The sequence below is a fragment of the Lissotriton vulgaris genome, chromosome 11, assembly GCF_964263255.1.
Source record: "Lissotriton vulgaris chromosome 11, aLisVul1.2, whole genome shotgun sequence".
NCBI classification, from domain to species: Eukaryota; Metazoa; Chordata; class Amphibia; order Caudata; family Salamandridae; genus Lissotriton; species Lissotriton vulgaris.
This window is the reverse complement of record NC_141699.1, coordinates 828,548,104-828,563,724: the sequence shown is the minus strand read 5'-3', so window position 1 is coordinate 828,563,724 and position 15,621 is coordinate 828,548,104. Positions and strand designations below refer to the sequence as shown.

Here is a 15,621-nt window from a genome sequence, read left to right as displayed (position 1 = left end):
TACATGGGTCAGCTGCTCCACGGCTGCTCCGTGCTTCGAGGGTGGACGTGTTTCGTTTATTCCTGCACCCCAAGGCCGCTAAATTAACCCAACGCACTTTGATTTCAGAAGCGCTTCTCTGTGCTCGTCTGACGTTTGGGCCTATATTCTACACAAATTGTCGGCTCGTTGGTTTTCTAGACAGCTGTGGCGTCTTTCACTTTTGTGCTCCTTTTATTAAAGGTGATTCACCTGAAACGACATTGTGTACTTCACAATATCTGTAATGAGCATCTAAGCTGGGGAAATACCACCTATGATTACCCATGTTTATACATATCCCTCCCGGCTCTCTGTATGTGTTGTGTGTGTTTATGTGTAGAGCAGGTTTTCATGTCTGTGTGTGTGTGTGTATGCATACGTGTAGAGCAGATTTTCCAAAAGCACCAACGTTACAAAATTAGCTTGGACAAAATCTATCCAAGGTTAGGGCCACGTGCTTTTTGCTTCTTCCCCTGTTACAAGCACATGCTTTGTAGTTCCTCATGTTTCAAGAGCTCCCCGAATGCCACTTAAAGCAAGAAAGCGTTGTTATAGATATGGGCGTTTCTCTCAATGGCCATAGATAGCTGTGACTTTGCACATGAAATAATAGCTCACATTGTAATGCCAGATGCCGTTGGTGGTGCAAGTGTGCCCAAATTATTTTCCACATCTGAGCACAATCGATAGAAAAAAACGGCAACCCCCCTCCCCCCACACGCACACACACACACATGCCTTCGTGCAGCATTGTGATGCCAAATAACGTTTTTCACCTCAAGCACAGGTGTTGCTCATTGTTGGACAGCCATCGCCGGGGGTTAAGCTCTCTATTTCTTTGTAGCATATATGTTTTACATTTTGGAAGCAGATGCACAAAATAAGCTTCCTTTGCTTGTGTCGTATAGCAGCCTTCCGCTTACATAGAACAAATATGACATTACACGGTCTACTGGTACATACGTGTTAGGGGCAGTCATTTCACTGTCCCCCGTGAAGGGCCTGGATTCGTTTATTCTCCCCCCCCCCCCGTAGTATTGCCTGCTGGGGACTTTATTCTCTAATTAATGCCAGTATGTCTCTGTACTCCACACTGCCAGCAGTGCTACACCAGAACTGGCCGACAACGGCCACCGCCTCATGGATTACATTTGAGTCCAGTGCATATACTTTGAGCAGCTGTGTGAAATCTCTGCGTCCACACACTATATACCTGCACATATAGCCCGTGCTCTCCTGGTACCCCATGCAGGTGCGCACAGTGCCCCTATGACTGGGCAGGTTGTGCTGAAGACCCAGTTGGGAGAGACGGTGCAAATAACACTTGTGGTACAGTCTCGGGCGAGGGCCCGTGCCTCCACTGAGATAGCAGTGATGGTACAGTCTAGGGCGGGGGGCCCACAAAGTGGAACTCTCTCACTACCTCACTCTCTATCTCACTACCTCACAACTTCACTCTCTCTCTCTAACTCACTACCTCACTCTCTCACTACCTCACCCTCTCTCTTTCTATCTCACTAACTCACTTTCACTACCTCACTCTCTCTCTATCTCACTACATCACTCTCTGTCTACCTCACTCTCTCTCTCACTACCTCACTCTCACTCTCTCTCTATCTCACTACCTCACTCTCTCTCTCTGCTAATGCAATAGGTCTCGCATATGCAAGCAATTAAGCTATTGCCAATATAAATGACAATGCCATTTATTTAGGGATACAAAAAAAATAATAATGAGCAATGCCAATAGCTCTACCTATAATATTGCCGAGACCATTGCATTGTACCTGCTTGTTTTGGGAGGTTTTGTGACTTGAGCAAACAGTGACTTGGTATTTATGGTGCTACATGATCCCAGGCTGCAACTGAGAAAGCATTGCAGCTATGCAAGTCATCATTTTGAAATTGTACTACACACTTAATAAAATATGTGTGACTCAAAGTGTCGCACATTTGCTGTACAATCTCACTGATAAAATACACTGAAACCATGGAAATGTCACACATAAGCAACGTGAAACCTTGCCAGCTATGCTTTACGCTGTTCCCACCATGCGGAAGAAGCTTGAAAAAACCTTCTACCATGTAAAATGTAATAAAAACAATTTTAGATATATCCTCAAAATTTTCCAACTCATTATTTATACGTCTTCGAACACTCGAAGGATAGTTCTGACGTAGTCTGCTTTCGCTTTCCATGAACTGTAACCCCCTTACCCATCCCATGAGCCTCTTTTATATACGTAGATCTCGTGTCCATTTTTTGACACGTCCATGTATAGCTTGCGCACGCTCAGTAGCGTTTTTTCCTGTTCGTTTGTGACGGTAAAGTTAAGTAAGGCGCATGCGTACATTTGTGACACTGTTCTCGCGTTCACGTTGCGCATGTGCCTTGCTGCAATACTAGGTTCATTCTACACTGAGCATGCGGAATGCTCCTTCATCCCAACTTACTGGTTTATGTATCATCATGGTGCCTGAGGTGCATGGAGCTGGACCCGGCCAGCAAAAGGTAGAGGGAGCTGGCCAGGGCTGGCAGGAGGCGAGCGACACCCTCCTTAGCCTCCGGACGTATGTGGAAAGTCTGAAGCGGGAAATCGGGGAACAGAACCAGACGCTGCTGTCTGTGCTAGCGGCACTGCTGTTAGTGCTTATCACCGTTGGTATGAATATGAGAAATGAACTTTCCTTACTTGCAGGGATTTCCAATTGAGTATTATAATAAAATGTTAAAGGCTGCGTCGGTGATTTGGATGGGAATTTGCTCTTACTAGGTGTGAGGTTTCATTGAATCCCCCCCCTTTCAAAGGTGACCCATTTCCACGTGTGAGTAGCTCTTCCAGTCCATGCTTTTTTCGTTGCAGCTGTGAGCTGGGATCTGTAGCCCTGTTTAACACATTATAAAACCAGTGTAAAAAAATTATTGAAACTATGATCTTGATTACATTGGAAATGGGGGCACACAGAGTGTGGGTAAGTGGGTTACACACATGGCTAAAAGTAAATATTCAGTAACTATTGTGTTGGCCTTTCACCTACAGGTAGGTGCACATATAATTAAATAGATACACCATAGATGAATATAAGTGTAAGTTAAACTTGTGTGGGCAATTCATTGTTTTGGTAGAACTCTCACTTGGTTAATGTGAAACTTCAATTGTCTGTGTGAGTGTGGAATCCTGCTTGGCACACTAAAAATTAGTGGCAAGGGGTTTTATAGTATTGATAAGTCCCAGTCTGTGACAGAAAACACTGTGACAATCTGTTAAACGGTAGCCCACCCATAGGCTTACTATTTGCTCGCCTCATCATCTGTTTCATATCGTTTGTCCCCATTTGTCCGTGGCATGCATGCGTCATGCCTTTTCTTGTATTTAGTTCTCCCCCAGAGCATGGACCAAGTATTAGTGTCCATCCCCTGCTTCCGTTTTAGGAGCCATTTTCTTTATGCATGAGCACTTCACGCAAGTGCTTGTGTATTTACAAGATCCGTCTCTGGCCGTTGTTTGAAACAACTCTCCACGTGCCACCCTCTACTAAACAAATATGTATTTGAGAAAAATTGTAGATCACCTCAATATATATGTCTCAAAATTTCACATGCAAGAAAAGATTTCTTGTCTTGCAAATGCCATGTTGCATATCAGGAGAGGATTTTTAAAGCATCTATAGGTGAGGATGAATTGGAGGCACCCCTTCTCTATTCTTAAAGTGTATTCTAATGATTGTCCTGCTCTTCTTCTGTTTTCTAAAAAAAAAAAAAAAAAAAGAACTTGGTGGTATGTGTTTTTAACCGTGCATACACTATGAAAATGTAATTGCTGTATACATTGTGTATATACTTGGGAATTGTCTTTTATGCACTTTTATGGCCTGAACGGCCAAAATAAAGTTTTTACAAGACAAAAAAAAATTCTGATAACAGGACACAATAATTTTGTTTCTTCCAGCCACCGAACAAAAAATACAAATTCACGCTCCCCTCAGAGATGGGTCACTAGAATGGAGCTAAATGACCAGCAGAAAACCACAACTACTCTCATTTATAGTAGTTGGCATATACTGAAATTACATGCTTTGTCTTTCTCAAAGAGCCCTCCCTAATATTAAAGAACTTCACTGAGAAAAAGCTGTTGCAAAGTTCTCAATTGTGAAGCAACATATTAAAAAAAAAAATGTTTTACTAATATAACCAGTTGTGCAAGAGGACAGGCCAGGAAACCCATTCAAGACAAGCTTCTTTTTGCTATTCAACATTTATACAGCGCAAACTTGACTCAAATGTCTTGGAGCTCTATACATGAGCACCAGTTACATTACACAAGGATGTACTTATTTTTGTTTTTTAGGCACAGTGAGGTAAAGTGATTTTACAGGAATCGCAGGATGCTGAGCTGACACTCAAACCTGGTTCCCCAGTCGGCAGCTCTAGCTGCAACACCACATCCTCTCCCTAGAGGAGAGGGTTACTTGCCACCTCCAACCACCTGCACTGTTGAAATGCGTTTACCAGGGGGTGCTCTTCAACATGCCTTAAAGTAAGCAAGCATTGGCAAAGTCAATAAGTCTTGCCTTTGGGACCTATTGGCTTTGACAATTGCCTTTTGCAGTACCTTACAGCATCGAATATTGATGAAGCCAAAAGCTTTCACATAGGGGAGACCTATTTATGTTGCCAGGGCTAGTTTTACTAGTACGAAATCAGACTGTACCTAGTGAAAATCCTTTTTTATTGATTGTTCCATTAAAAGGCGCTCTCAAGAATTGGTAACACCCTTACAGTACCTATGAAAAAAGAATGACTGATATCATGACGTTCAGATGCTTATATCAATTAAAGCTCATTGACTCCCAAGCAGCTTTTAGATTGGCTGATTAACAAGTTGCGCACATTTACATTATTTTCAAGTAGTAGCCACTGTTTCTTTTTCAGCTATCTGTTCCTCCTCTTACTTCATAGTACAGGAGACAACAGTCTTCCATTTCAGCCTGAGGCAACTCAAGGTAACATAAACTGGTCAAGAATGGCTGTTTGTTAACAAAAATCATAGGAACTGCTTTGGGGGAATTTAAAAACACAATTTTAGTAAGATTGGATCTCATGTATAAATGTGCTTTGCAAGTGCGAGAGTATTTTGTTATCTGCTATATAACTTTTACTAGTCAGGAAAGCTTTGCCGACTTTTCAAAGGGGTAATGCTTCTCATTTCGAATCGCTAATAGAAAGGGGTGTTTAAAAGTGTTGCCCTCCTATTTGGGAGTTGCATAACTTCACAAAAGTGATGTGGTGCAGACGCTCGGATAAAAAGAGACTGCACTCCATTCCATGAGCACACACATTTCTCTCTAGGTAGACGTACACTCGGCTCCATGGTTAGCTGCTTTTGGCTCGTCTTAGACGTTCACACATCCTGCAGGGTATCTGCACTCCTTCCCTCTCAGCAGGCAAGCTTCAGGACATGAAGATTACCCATTTCCAGTTCGGACTCCAGGTGATGTCTCTTCATGTCCGGGAGGCGGGCTGTCGGGCAGACTCCAGCGCTCATTACACAGCAGTCCTCGGAGCAGACTGGAGCATTTCCGTCCTTGGTCATAGAGGACTTGGAAACTGGAAAATTAAGCGGGTCAGCATCTCTACGTTTTTACCGTCAAAGGAGACTAGGGTTTGGCTTCTCTGGATTATCAGAAACAGCTCGTATTGGGTCCGTTTTCATGTGTCCTTTAACGTCTGTTGTATTGTCTGATCCGCATCCTTTTCCAGTGAAAGGACCTAATTAAATTTCTAAAGGGACCTTTGCTTCCTCGTAACCCATTTCAGTAACTTGGTCTCCGCCCTCCAGCTCCAGGAATTTCACCAATGCACATCTCCTGTCTGGGAAAGTAGCCTGGCCTCCATAGGCCTCTAATACTCTGGCTTACGCATACACATAATGCAGGTACCATACATCGCGCACATATATTGTGTGCCCTGGCATGTTGACGCTAAGGCCTGGGTTAGCACATAGATGCAGAACTTTACACGGGTGGGGCAGTAGACAGAGAAAAACAGTCTAGGTTTTTTTTGTTTCTTTAAAAATGTGTATTTTTTGAAAAGGTTGTTTTTTCTCAATCAGGTTGAAGGATAACATAATAACAAAGGTTATCAATCAATGTTTTCTCTCGTCAGGTGAAAGTCTGAGTGTTAGACATTCTGACCTGAAATTAAAGCCTTTTTCCTAGGAACAGTGCTATAGTGTCACTCTGCAAGAAACAATACTTTACCCCTTATTGCCTACCAAGGTAATATTCAGCATAGCATTCAACACTCCATTATTCTTATTCTTTTAACTGTTTGCATGATGATGACACAAACCCTATGTCCCCATCCTTTATAAACACCTTGAGCGACTTGGGCTCCATACAAATACCTACATAGCTTTCACAACGTAAAGGGCATATCATTGATCATCAAAAAGAACCATGCCATAGTGAGAAGAGTATCATGTGTGATATGAGGGGCTCCTTATCTAATTGATTGTATCATTGTCACTGCCCCCTCACCACCCACAATTCCCATAATGATGTGATCACAAGACTTAGACTGTAATAAAAAAAAACATGGTTCTATTGAAAAGAATCAGCTGGCAAATTGTAATAAGTCATATAGCGTTATATTTCAGCTATATTCCAGTTATATGTTCAAAACTCCGTCCATCATCTTTTTATGTTGCATTTTTACACTAAGTGGGAAGGGCAATGCTCAGACGTGGGTCCCCTGCTCGCTGTGCCACTGGTTTCAAGCTAGCATCGCTGATGAGGGGTGATGCCCAAAAACCGGTCCCAGGATGCTTGTTTATCGGTCCAAGGAGGACCTGGCCTGGCAGTTCGAGCTGGACTGTTCCCATGGGGAACAGGGTCAAGGCTGATCTGCATGTGGCTGGGTCCAAACTGGAATGGCGAGCTGAGCAAAATAACGATGGATTAAATCCATATCTGTGACTGGGGGTGAATGTCTGACAATTATAAACATTCCGTCCATCTTTTTGTGTTGCATTTTTCCCCCTAAGTGGGAAAGGTATGTCTAGACGTGGGTCTCTTGCTAGCTACACCACCTGGTTCAGCCGGGGTGATGCCCCAAAACTGGTCCTAGAATGCTTGTTTTCTGGTCCAGGGAGGACCTGGCCTGGCAGTTCGGGCTGGACTGTTCCAATTGGGAACAGTCTAGGCTGATCTGCATATTTCTGGGTCCAACCTAGAATGGCGTGGCGAGCAAAATAATCATGAATTAAACCCAGATCTGTGACTGGGGTTAATGTTTGACAATGTTCCAGATTCCGTCCATCATCTTTGTGTGTTATATTCCAGATACCCTGGTTCTTATGCGAAGTTTAACATCTATAAAACTTCTGGAGTCCATATCCAATACTTAAATCTCATACTACCTCATGATTTTAATATAGAATTCAGGTTGTTGAAGCAAGATCTAATTTGAACGTACATGGAGGAAGCATAAGTACCATGAAGGCAGCTTTGTTTAATAAAAGGCAAGTGAGGTCTATAAAAACCCACTTGACTGGTAAAAACCCTTTTTGGCAAAACTATATCAAACCGTCTGAAAGAATCTTGCACATAGTGCCAAACTGATTTGAAGGCAACTGGCAACACTTCAGCAGATTTAGTGCTTTCTCCCAGCCTGCCCCCACTTCCTTTAATCTTTCTTCCTCCAGTATAACAGATATTGGAAGGATTCTTGGTACACTGAAGAAATAGGCATCTTACATCAGCTTGGCTGTTAAGGATATCAATTTGTGATTTTGTTCCATTTATTCTTAAAAACAATCCTAGGGCTTTGTACACCCAAACGTAATGACTGAATCGGAATACTCCTAATGAAAAAAACAAACTGAATGCTGTCAGTTGTTAATGTTCCAACTTCAGTACTATCAGTCATGATTTAAATCACTGAGTAACACACCAGGGGTCTGAAAGAGCACTGCTAGGACTTTGGAATTACACATAAGGATGGGCAGATGAGAGGACGAGCTGTCTTCTGGTCATTCTCGACTTGTCTTCTACCTTCAATACAGTTAATTATAGATACTATTATATTGTTTAATAGGATTGTGGCAGTGGTGCAAGCGGGGCCTTTGATCAACTGCTATAGATCCTCCTTCTAACATAGATCCCAGAGAGCGCACCTAGAACCATATCTTTTTTCACTACTTACCCCTAAACATAGGGTTCTGCAATGCTCAACCCTGTCTCTGGTCCTATGTAATATTTACACAATTTGTGAGTTTCACCGTTAACTCATTCTTGATATAACATATACAAAGGTTTACATTTGGATCACTAAATACCCATTTTCTTATGTTTTTCAGCACCATCTGGGTTGGATCCACATTCAGATGTATCAGATCTAAATTCATTTGAATAGTAGTAAAACTGAGTTTTACACCTTTGAGAAAAATCTATGGATAGCCTGAGAGTATTTACTCTTACTCTTTTTCTGCACCACCATATACCTAGCCCATGTGCCAAGGTTAAAACTTGGCATTTACTTTTTATTGCAGCATGAATTTAGATATCTAGAGACATAAAGTATTATGTATTTGGTTCCATTAATTTGGAAAATTATCACAGATTCTTACTTTCACCTAACGACAACATTTTGGTAGTAGTGTCAATAATTTATTTGAAACTTGGCTACTTTAACATTTTTATATCTGCCTACCCGGCCTAGGCGAAATTTAAATTACGTCAATATAATTTAAAGAATTTTACTATTTTGCTTATTACGTAAAATTTCTGAAATTAGGCCATGTCTTGTAATTATATGCCATTTGCTGTAAAATATTACAGCAAGGTCTTGCGAATAATGTGAACAGCCTAAATGCATGTGGCTGTTGTTCACACCGCTTTTGTTTTCTGCGCATTTTTATTTCTTAGAGCAAAATGCCCCCTCATGTCAAACATTGATATGGAAACTCATTTCAGGCCGAAATATAGTTCTAAACAACTTTTGCAGTTCATATAATTTTGCATATATTTTCACAAAATGTTATGTAATAACAACCGTGCTGCCTAACAAATACTTTTACAATACTGTGACGGATGGTAAGAAATGCATCCCTCTGTTCCATCTTAGTCTTAAATGGAGAAGTGAGGTTTCACAAGCAAGAAAAGATTCAGAATATCCTGCTGGATGTACAGATGTCATCATCAATCTAGCCTCTGTGCATGTATGGTTGCTCTTCAGAAGCAATCTTGAATTTTATGCCGTGAATAGTTTTCCAGCAGCAGGTCCTGTTCTCTGGAAGTCCATTCTTAATCAACTAAGAACCTGTCCTGCCTATTTAAGTGTTCATTCCCCTCTTAAAGCTTTTCCATTCTAGATTTGTATAAAACCTCGCCAAGAGACCTCTACAGCGGTGTTATGCACCTTATGAGCGTTGGTATGCATTCATGATATATTGTGGTACCTTTTGCATTCTCTTCCTGTAGGTTTTATTAATTTCATAGTATCTTTGCCTTCAAAAGCGGTGTATCACAATTTCTATCCCTAGGAAACGAAATAATTTAACCTATTGTTCTGCTTCTCTGTACTACATTGCCTTTCTGAGAACTTTATATTTTTGTGACTGGCACGTTTGCTGTAGGTGTGACTCTGGTCTGTACTGCTTTGATGTGTCGGGCATCTTCTAATCTTTTGCTTTTTCTCCCACCCAGTTCTGTGGAAAGTAGCCCGTAGCAGGAAGACTACCAGGCGGTCAGTGCTTCTAGTAGGACTTTGTGATTCTGGGAAAACTCTTCTTTTCAGCAGGGTAAGGTTACTCCGTTTGCTCAGCAAGCAGCTTTTACCCATGCATTTATACTGACAAAGAGACTGTTTAGCACATGTTTGCTTTTCAAATTTACATCTACAGCCCTGTGGCAAATACAGCAGTCAATTTATGTGCCTAGATGTAAGCAACTAGAGTTTACAATAGCATCCAAGTATTTACTAAAGGGTATCATTTCAGTAGCGTGTGTTTTAAATATAGTGCAATCACTTTCTATAAATGTTAAAGGCTAGCCAAGGGAATGCTAATCCTCTAAGAGAACGATCTGTAACTGAATGTTAGCTGCATTCATAAGTTTCAGAATGTGTGAGGTTTGAAATCTCATGTTTAAAATGGTATCAAGACTTTACTTCAGGTTAAGATTTTGGAGCAATGCGTGCTTATTCACTGTTACCCTTGATAAATGCTTCCTAAACCCCTATAAGCTGGTTTGGTTGAACTATTGTATTTTCAGTTTATAGGCCAACAGTTGGATTCTGTACCGCCTCTACAGTTGCGCTTTAGAATGTGGAAAGATACATGAGTGATTGTTGATGTATTATCAACAATGGCTTGTTTATGCATTCTCTGCATACATTTTACTTGTTTCCTTGCACATTTTATCACCTCCTTTGACTTTGTGTGCATAAATAGGGTTTTCAGATAATATCCTTTTTTGCATTTATTGCATTATGATCTATCTGATTCCAATGTCCGGATTCTTAATCTGTGTATTCGGTACACGGTTTTTACCTTATTTGTGAGGCTTTGACAACATGTTACTGTATTTGGTTGCAGCCCGTAATCAAACCTATATTTGCTGTTTGTGTATGTTTGATCATAGAGAGGTTATCTTGATAGAGTAAAAACATTCTTCTGGTAAGCCTCGTATTGACCGCTCTTATGCTTTGTTGTCTATCATTCTGTGACATTAGGAGAGTGTAGTGCCCAACCGGAGTCATATCACGCCATTGAACAATGAGGGGTGGGGCTGATATGTTCTTAGATTGCTTGAGTCAGATATCTATGACTGAAAAGGAGAGATATCCTTTGCTTGAATTTAATCAGAAATATGTACTCATGCAGAGGGTTTCACAGTCTACATCTACTTTTTGAAGTCTGTAGAAAGTTGTTTTCATTACCTTGGTGGAAGCATGTGCTGCATGAGTTAAGCATACATTTCTATGTTAATCCACACCCTTGTTTCTGTGTCTTTCAGCTGCTAACTGGAAAATTTGGACTCACCCAGACGTCCGTCATAGAGAATTCAGCACTGTATCATGTCAAGAATGACAAGGTGAAACTTTGATTAATAAAACATTTCTATTATTGCTGGATAGTCTTGTGGTAAACTCTTCTGCTTATTTAATTTACTGTTATTTTATTGCCAACTATAAAGATGCCTTGGAGCGGCTCTGCTTTGACCTGTTTTCTGATATCGCACATGCAATCCACACATTTTCCACTTCGTTTTTTTTTTTACTGATGAGTTCCCATTTTCTGCCAACCTTCTTGGGTGATTTTTTAATAAGTCTTTGTTGATGTAAAATATTTCTCGAGATGTGCAGAAGAATACCACAGTTATATCAGTGGTTTGCACAATTTTAATGGTTCAGGAGAAAGGCTGTACATACAGCTGTTTTATGTTTTGCTTTGAGTGAACTTTGGCAGAGGAGTGGGTGATTGCAGGGAGCAAAGAGGGGGTTTCCTGATCTCTCTTCAGGGCTAGTTTGCATAACATTCTGAAATCTTAACAGTTGTTGACCTAGTGATCTAATTTGTCTTGTCTGGCTTTTCCATTTTCTCCTAGCTTACAAATAGCAAATCTTAGACTGAATCTTAGAATTATTAGGATTTTATGTACTAATGCTGAGATTTATAAGTCCATTACTGATTACCAAAGGCTTCAACAATCCTGCAGCTAAACATACTTTCAAACATTTGGTCCCCTAACCTTTGGAGTAGATGTTTTTCATATTGTGACCATTCCATAGTATAGGAATAGAAAATTAATATATTTCTTCTTCTTTACATGGAAACCATTTTGCAAAAGTTCTAAGTGTGGAATGAGCACCAACGTTCCCCATTGCATTGGAAGTGAGAGGCAGTGAAAGACCTTATAGGAAAGAACAATTTAAGAATATACCTCTGATGTCTTTATGCTTAAGCAGGGTTGCAGAATCACAAATTTGCTAGCATTCGCGACAAGAATTTGCAATTCTATTAAGGACACGGAGGCGAGGATTATGCTTCTCAATCTTTACTAGAAGCTCACAGCAGCCAATGAAAATGCTTGCTTTTCATTACAATAAACGTTAAACTGCATATCCCATCATGCTTTACATATTACCACGCCCCTTTAGTCCATAAGAGTCCTTAGCCTGCCGCCATCTTCCTCTTTCTTGCGGCGAACAGCTCCAACCGAACATGTAACTCCAGAACTCTTCCAACGGGAAGGAGAACCTTCAGGCGAACCATCTTGTCATACTTCGAGACTCAATCACCCTTTTTTTCCGAACCTGAAAGAAAGGATACGAGACCGTAACCACCGTAACCATCTGGGTGGGCAAGCATTTTATAATTTCATATACAATGCCGGGTGGGATAATCCTCGCCTCCGTGTCCTTAATAGAATTGCAAATTCTTGTCGCGAATGCTAGCAAATTTGTGATTCTATGTCAGGACCGGAGGCTTCTGATTATGCACGTTTAACGCTTACTAAAAACAACAGAGGTAATATCCCCCACCGGCCTATAATAAAACGCCTTGAATGTCGATTCAGACAACCAATCTGCACAATGCATAATATCATGAATGCTGGATCCCAACATGAACGATTTCGATGCCATAGCACCCCTGACGGAATGCGCACCAAACATGGTGATGTCAATGCCTGCTTCTTCCATCACGAAACGAAGCCATCTGGCAATGGTGGCTGCAGCCACAGCTCTGAACGGCTTTTGTAAGGCTATCAACAGCTGCGAACAGCCCTGAGGCCTAAGTGTCGCAGTACATTCCTCATAAGTCTTAAGACAGTGAACGACACATAACTTTTCATTCTCCTGAAATGCATTATACGATACATGTGTAGACAGTGTTTTTAGTACGCCTAAAAATCTGAAAAGAAACTCCTTCCGGAGTGAATACTCTACCTGTTATATCCAGTGCTCGTACATCCGACGATCTCCTACCCGCCGAAAGGCAAAGCAACATAGCCAGCTTGGCTGAAAGCTGTTTTCTGGAAAGATCTTTGTTAGCTGGCCATTTGTCGAAGAGGTCCAAGACTCGCTTGACATCCCACAAACCAGAATATTTAGGTTTAGGGGGATTCTCTACCCTAATACCCTTCAACAATTTACACACGACCGGGTGCATACCGATAGGTCTTCCTTCCAGCTGAACGTGGCCCGCTGAGATGGCAGACCTGAAATTGTTGATGGACCGATAGGCCAGGCCCTGCGATGCCTTATCCGTCAGGAAATTCAACACATGGGGTAAGCCGGCCCCCACGGGATCCAAATGTCGTTCCACGCACCAACCCACCCAGCCTTTCCAGGCCGAGGAGTACCGTTTCCTCGTGGAAGGAGCCCAGGCCTGCTTGATGAAGTCTGCAGCCCTGCTTGAAATCCCTGGCACTTGCCACTGTTGCCTGAAAGCCTCCAGGCCATCAGCCGGAGCCTGCCCTCCGAGATCAAGGGATGTGTCTCCTGATGAGGGCCCAGCAACAGGCCCGTCGACTCCGGAAGGAGTCTGGGGAGGTCGCAGCTCCACTGCATCAGTTTAGGGAACCAAGATTGGGACGTCCACCAAGGCGTCACCATGACCACCTCCGCATTCTGTCTGATTACCTGCGACATCGCTCTGGGGATCAGCAAGAAGGGGGGAAATGCATAGTGAACCCCCACCGACCAGTCCTGTAGAAAGGCGTCCGTCGCCTGAGCTAACGGATCCGGTCTCCAACTGAAGAATCGAGGGATCTGGAAGGTCAACCTCGATGCAAACAAGTCCGTCCCGAACGGACCCCAAATCTTCTCTAGCCACTCGAACATCCTCGGGCTCAGCTTCCAATCGCTGAAGTCCCGGAGGTACCTCGAGTTCCAGTCCGCCACCTGATTGGACTGGCCTGGGAGATACTCCGCAATGACCGATATCTGGTTGCGGAGGCAATAATGCCAAAAGTCTTTGGCTGTTTGAACAAGCATGGACGACCTCGTGCCTCCCAACTTGTTGATGTACCTCACTGCCGAGATATTGTCCAGACGCAGGAGGATACAGCAGGATGTCCGCTGAGGGGACAATGTTCTCACCGCGAACGACCCCGCCAGCAGCTCCAGGCAATTGATATGGAGGGAAAGCTCCTCCGGGGACCAACGTCCTCCTGTGGAGATGTCTCCACAACGCGCGCCCCAGCCCCATCGGCTGGCGTCTGACTCTATCGTGACTTCCGGGAGTGAACCGAAGATCGCTCGGCCGTTCCAAGCGTCGACGTGTCCCAACCACCATTGCAACTCCGACCGCACCTCCTGCGTGAGGGGAATGCTGTCTGAGTACGAGAGACCCTTCTGAAGGTGTCTGATCTTCAGTTGTTGCAGGGCCCTGTAATGAAGCGGGCCCGGGAAAATCGCCTGGACTGAAGACGCTAGAATTCCTACCATTCTCGCCAGTGCTCTCAAGGAGACAGACTGGCTGCTCAGAAGTCTCCGGATCTCTTTCTTCAGATCTCGAAGTTTGTCCTTTGGAAGGCACATTTGGGCCATTACCGAATCCACCGTGAAACCCAGAAAATCTATAACTTGTGAAGGAACCATGACTGACTTCTTGGTGTTTATAACAAACCCCAGATCCTGCAACATAGTCGTGGTCAGTTGGAGGTGTCGTAAGAGAGTCTGCCGACACTGGTCCACTATCAGAATGTCGTCGAGGTATATGATAAGACGAATACCTCGTTCCCGGAGGTACGCCACTACCGGCTTCATCACCATGGTGAAGCACCAAGGTGCCGAGGAGAGCCCGAAAGGCAGAACCAAATATTCGTACCATCGGTCTCTCCATTTGAATTGAAGAAACCTGCGATGTGGGGGAAAGATTGGAATAGAGAGATAAGCATCCTTCAGGTCCAGCCGGACCATCCAATCTCCCACCTGCAGTAGATCCGTCAAAAGATGGATGCCCTCCATCTTGAAATGATTGTAAGTCAGGAATTGATTGAACTCCCTGAGGTTTAAAACTAGTCTGTTTCCACCCCCTTTCTTCTGAATCACAAATATGTTGCTGCAGAAGCCGTGAGGGCACCGAATACTTGGTGCAATCGCGCGCTTCTGTAGCAAGGCAGCAATCTCTTCGTCTATGAAACTGGCCTCTAGTTGGGAAAAAAGGAGAATTGGGGGTGCGCAAGTCTGAACCGGACTTGAGTAAAACTCCAGATGAAAGCCCTGAATAGTCTGAAGGACCCAAGCGTCCTGAGTAAGGTCCTCCCACCGCCCCAGGCAGTGCCGAGTCCGACCCCCCAGGGGAAGAAGGGAAGTATCTGAAATTCTCACCTGAGCTCTGCTGGTGCTTGAACTTCCCTCGTCCATCTCCAGTCTGATATCTGTTTTTGTTGAACCTCCTCCGGGAGGGGTAGAAGGTTCCTCCTCGAGTTGAATCAAAATCATTTCTGCCCCTTCCGAAGTCTCCTCTGTGGGGGCCAGGAGGACCTCCTCGGCCTGACGAGCGACCCCCGCCTCGTCCGGCCCTGTGAAAAACACCCTGGCTGAGGGCGCGCTTGATGCCCGACTGGGCCTTGTCCAAAGCTGTAAAG

The 15,621-nt window shown here is 43.3% G+C and overlaps 1 protein-coding gene across 1 annotated transcript in view; it reads left to right on the top strand.

Annotated features, from left to right (window-relative positions):
* Nucleotides 1-2,377: 2,377 nt before the first annotated feature.
* The window catches only part of SRPRB (SRP receptor subunit beta), a 50,235-nt gene continuing 36,991 nt past the window's right edge, over nt 2,378-15,621 (top strand). Inside the window, exons 1-3 of the mRNA XM_086943939.1 lie at nt 2,378-2,684; nt 9,730-9,824; nt 11,041-11,118. Coding sequence (XP_086800065.1) covers nt 2,447-2,684; nt 9,730-9,824; nt 11,041-11,118 — 411 coding nt within the window. The 5' untranslated portion in view covers nt 2,378-2,446. The remainder of the gene's footprint in view (nt 2,685-9,729; nt 9,825-11,040; nt 11,119-15,621) is intronic.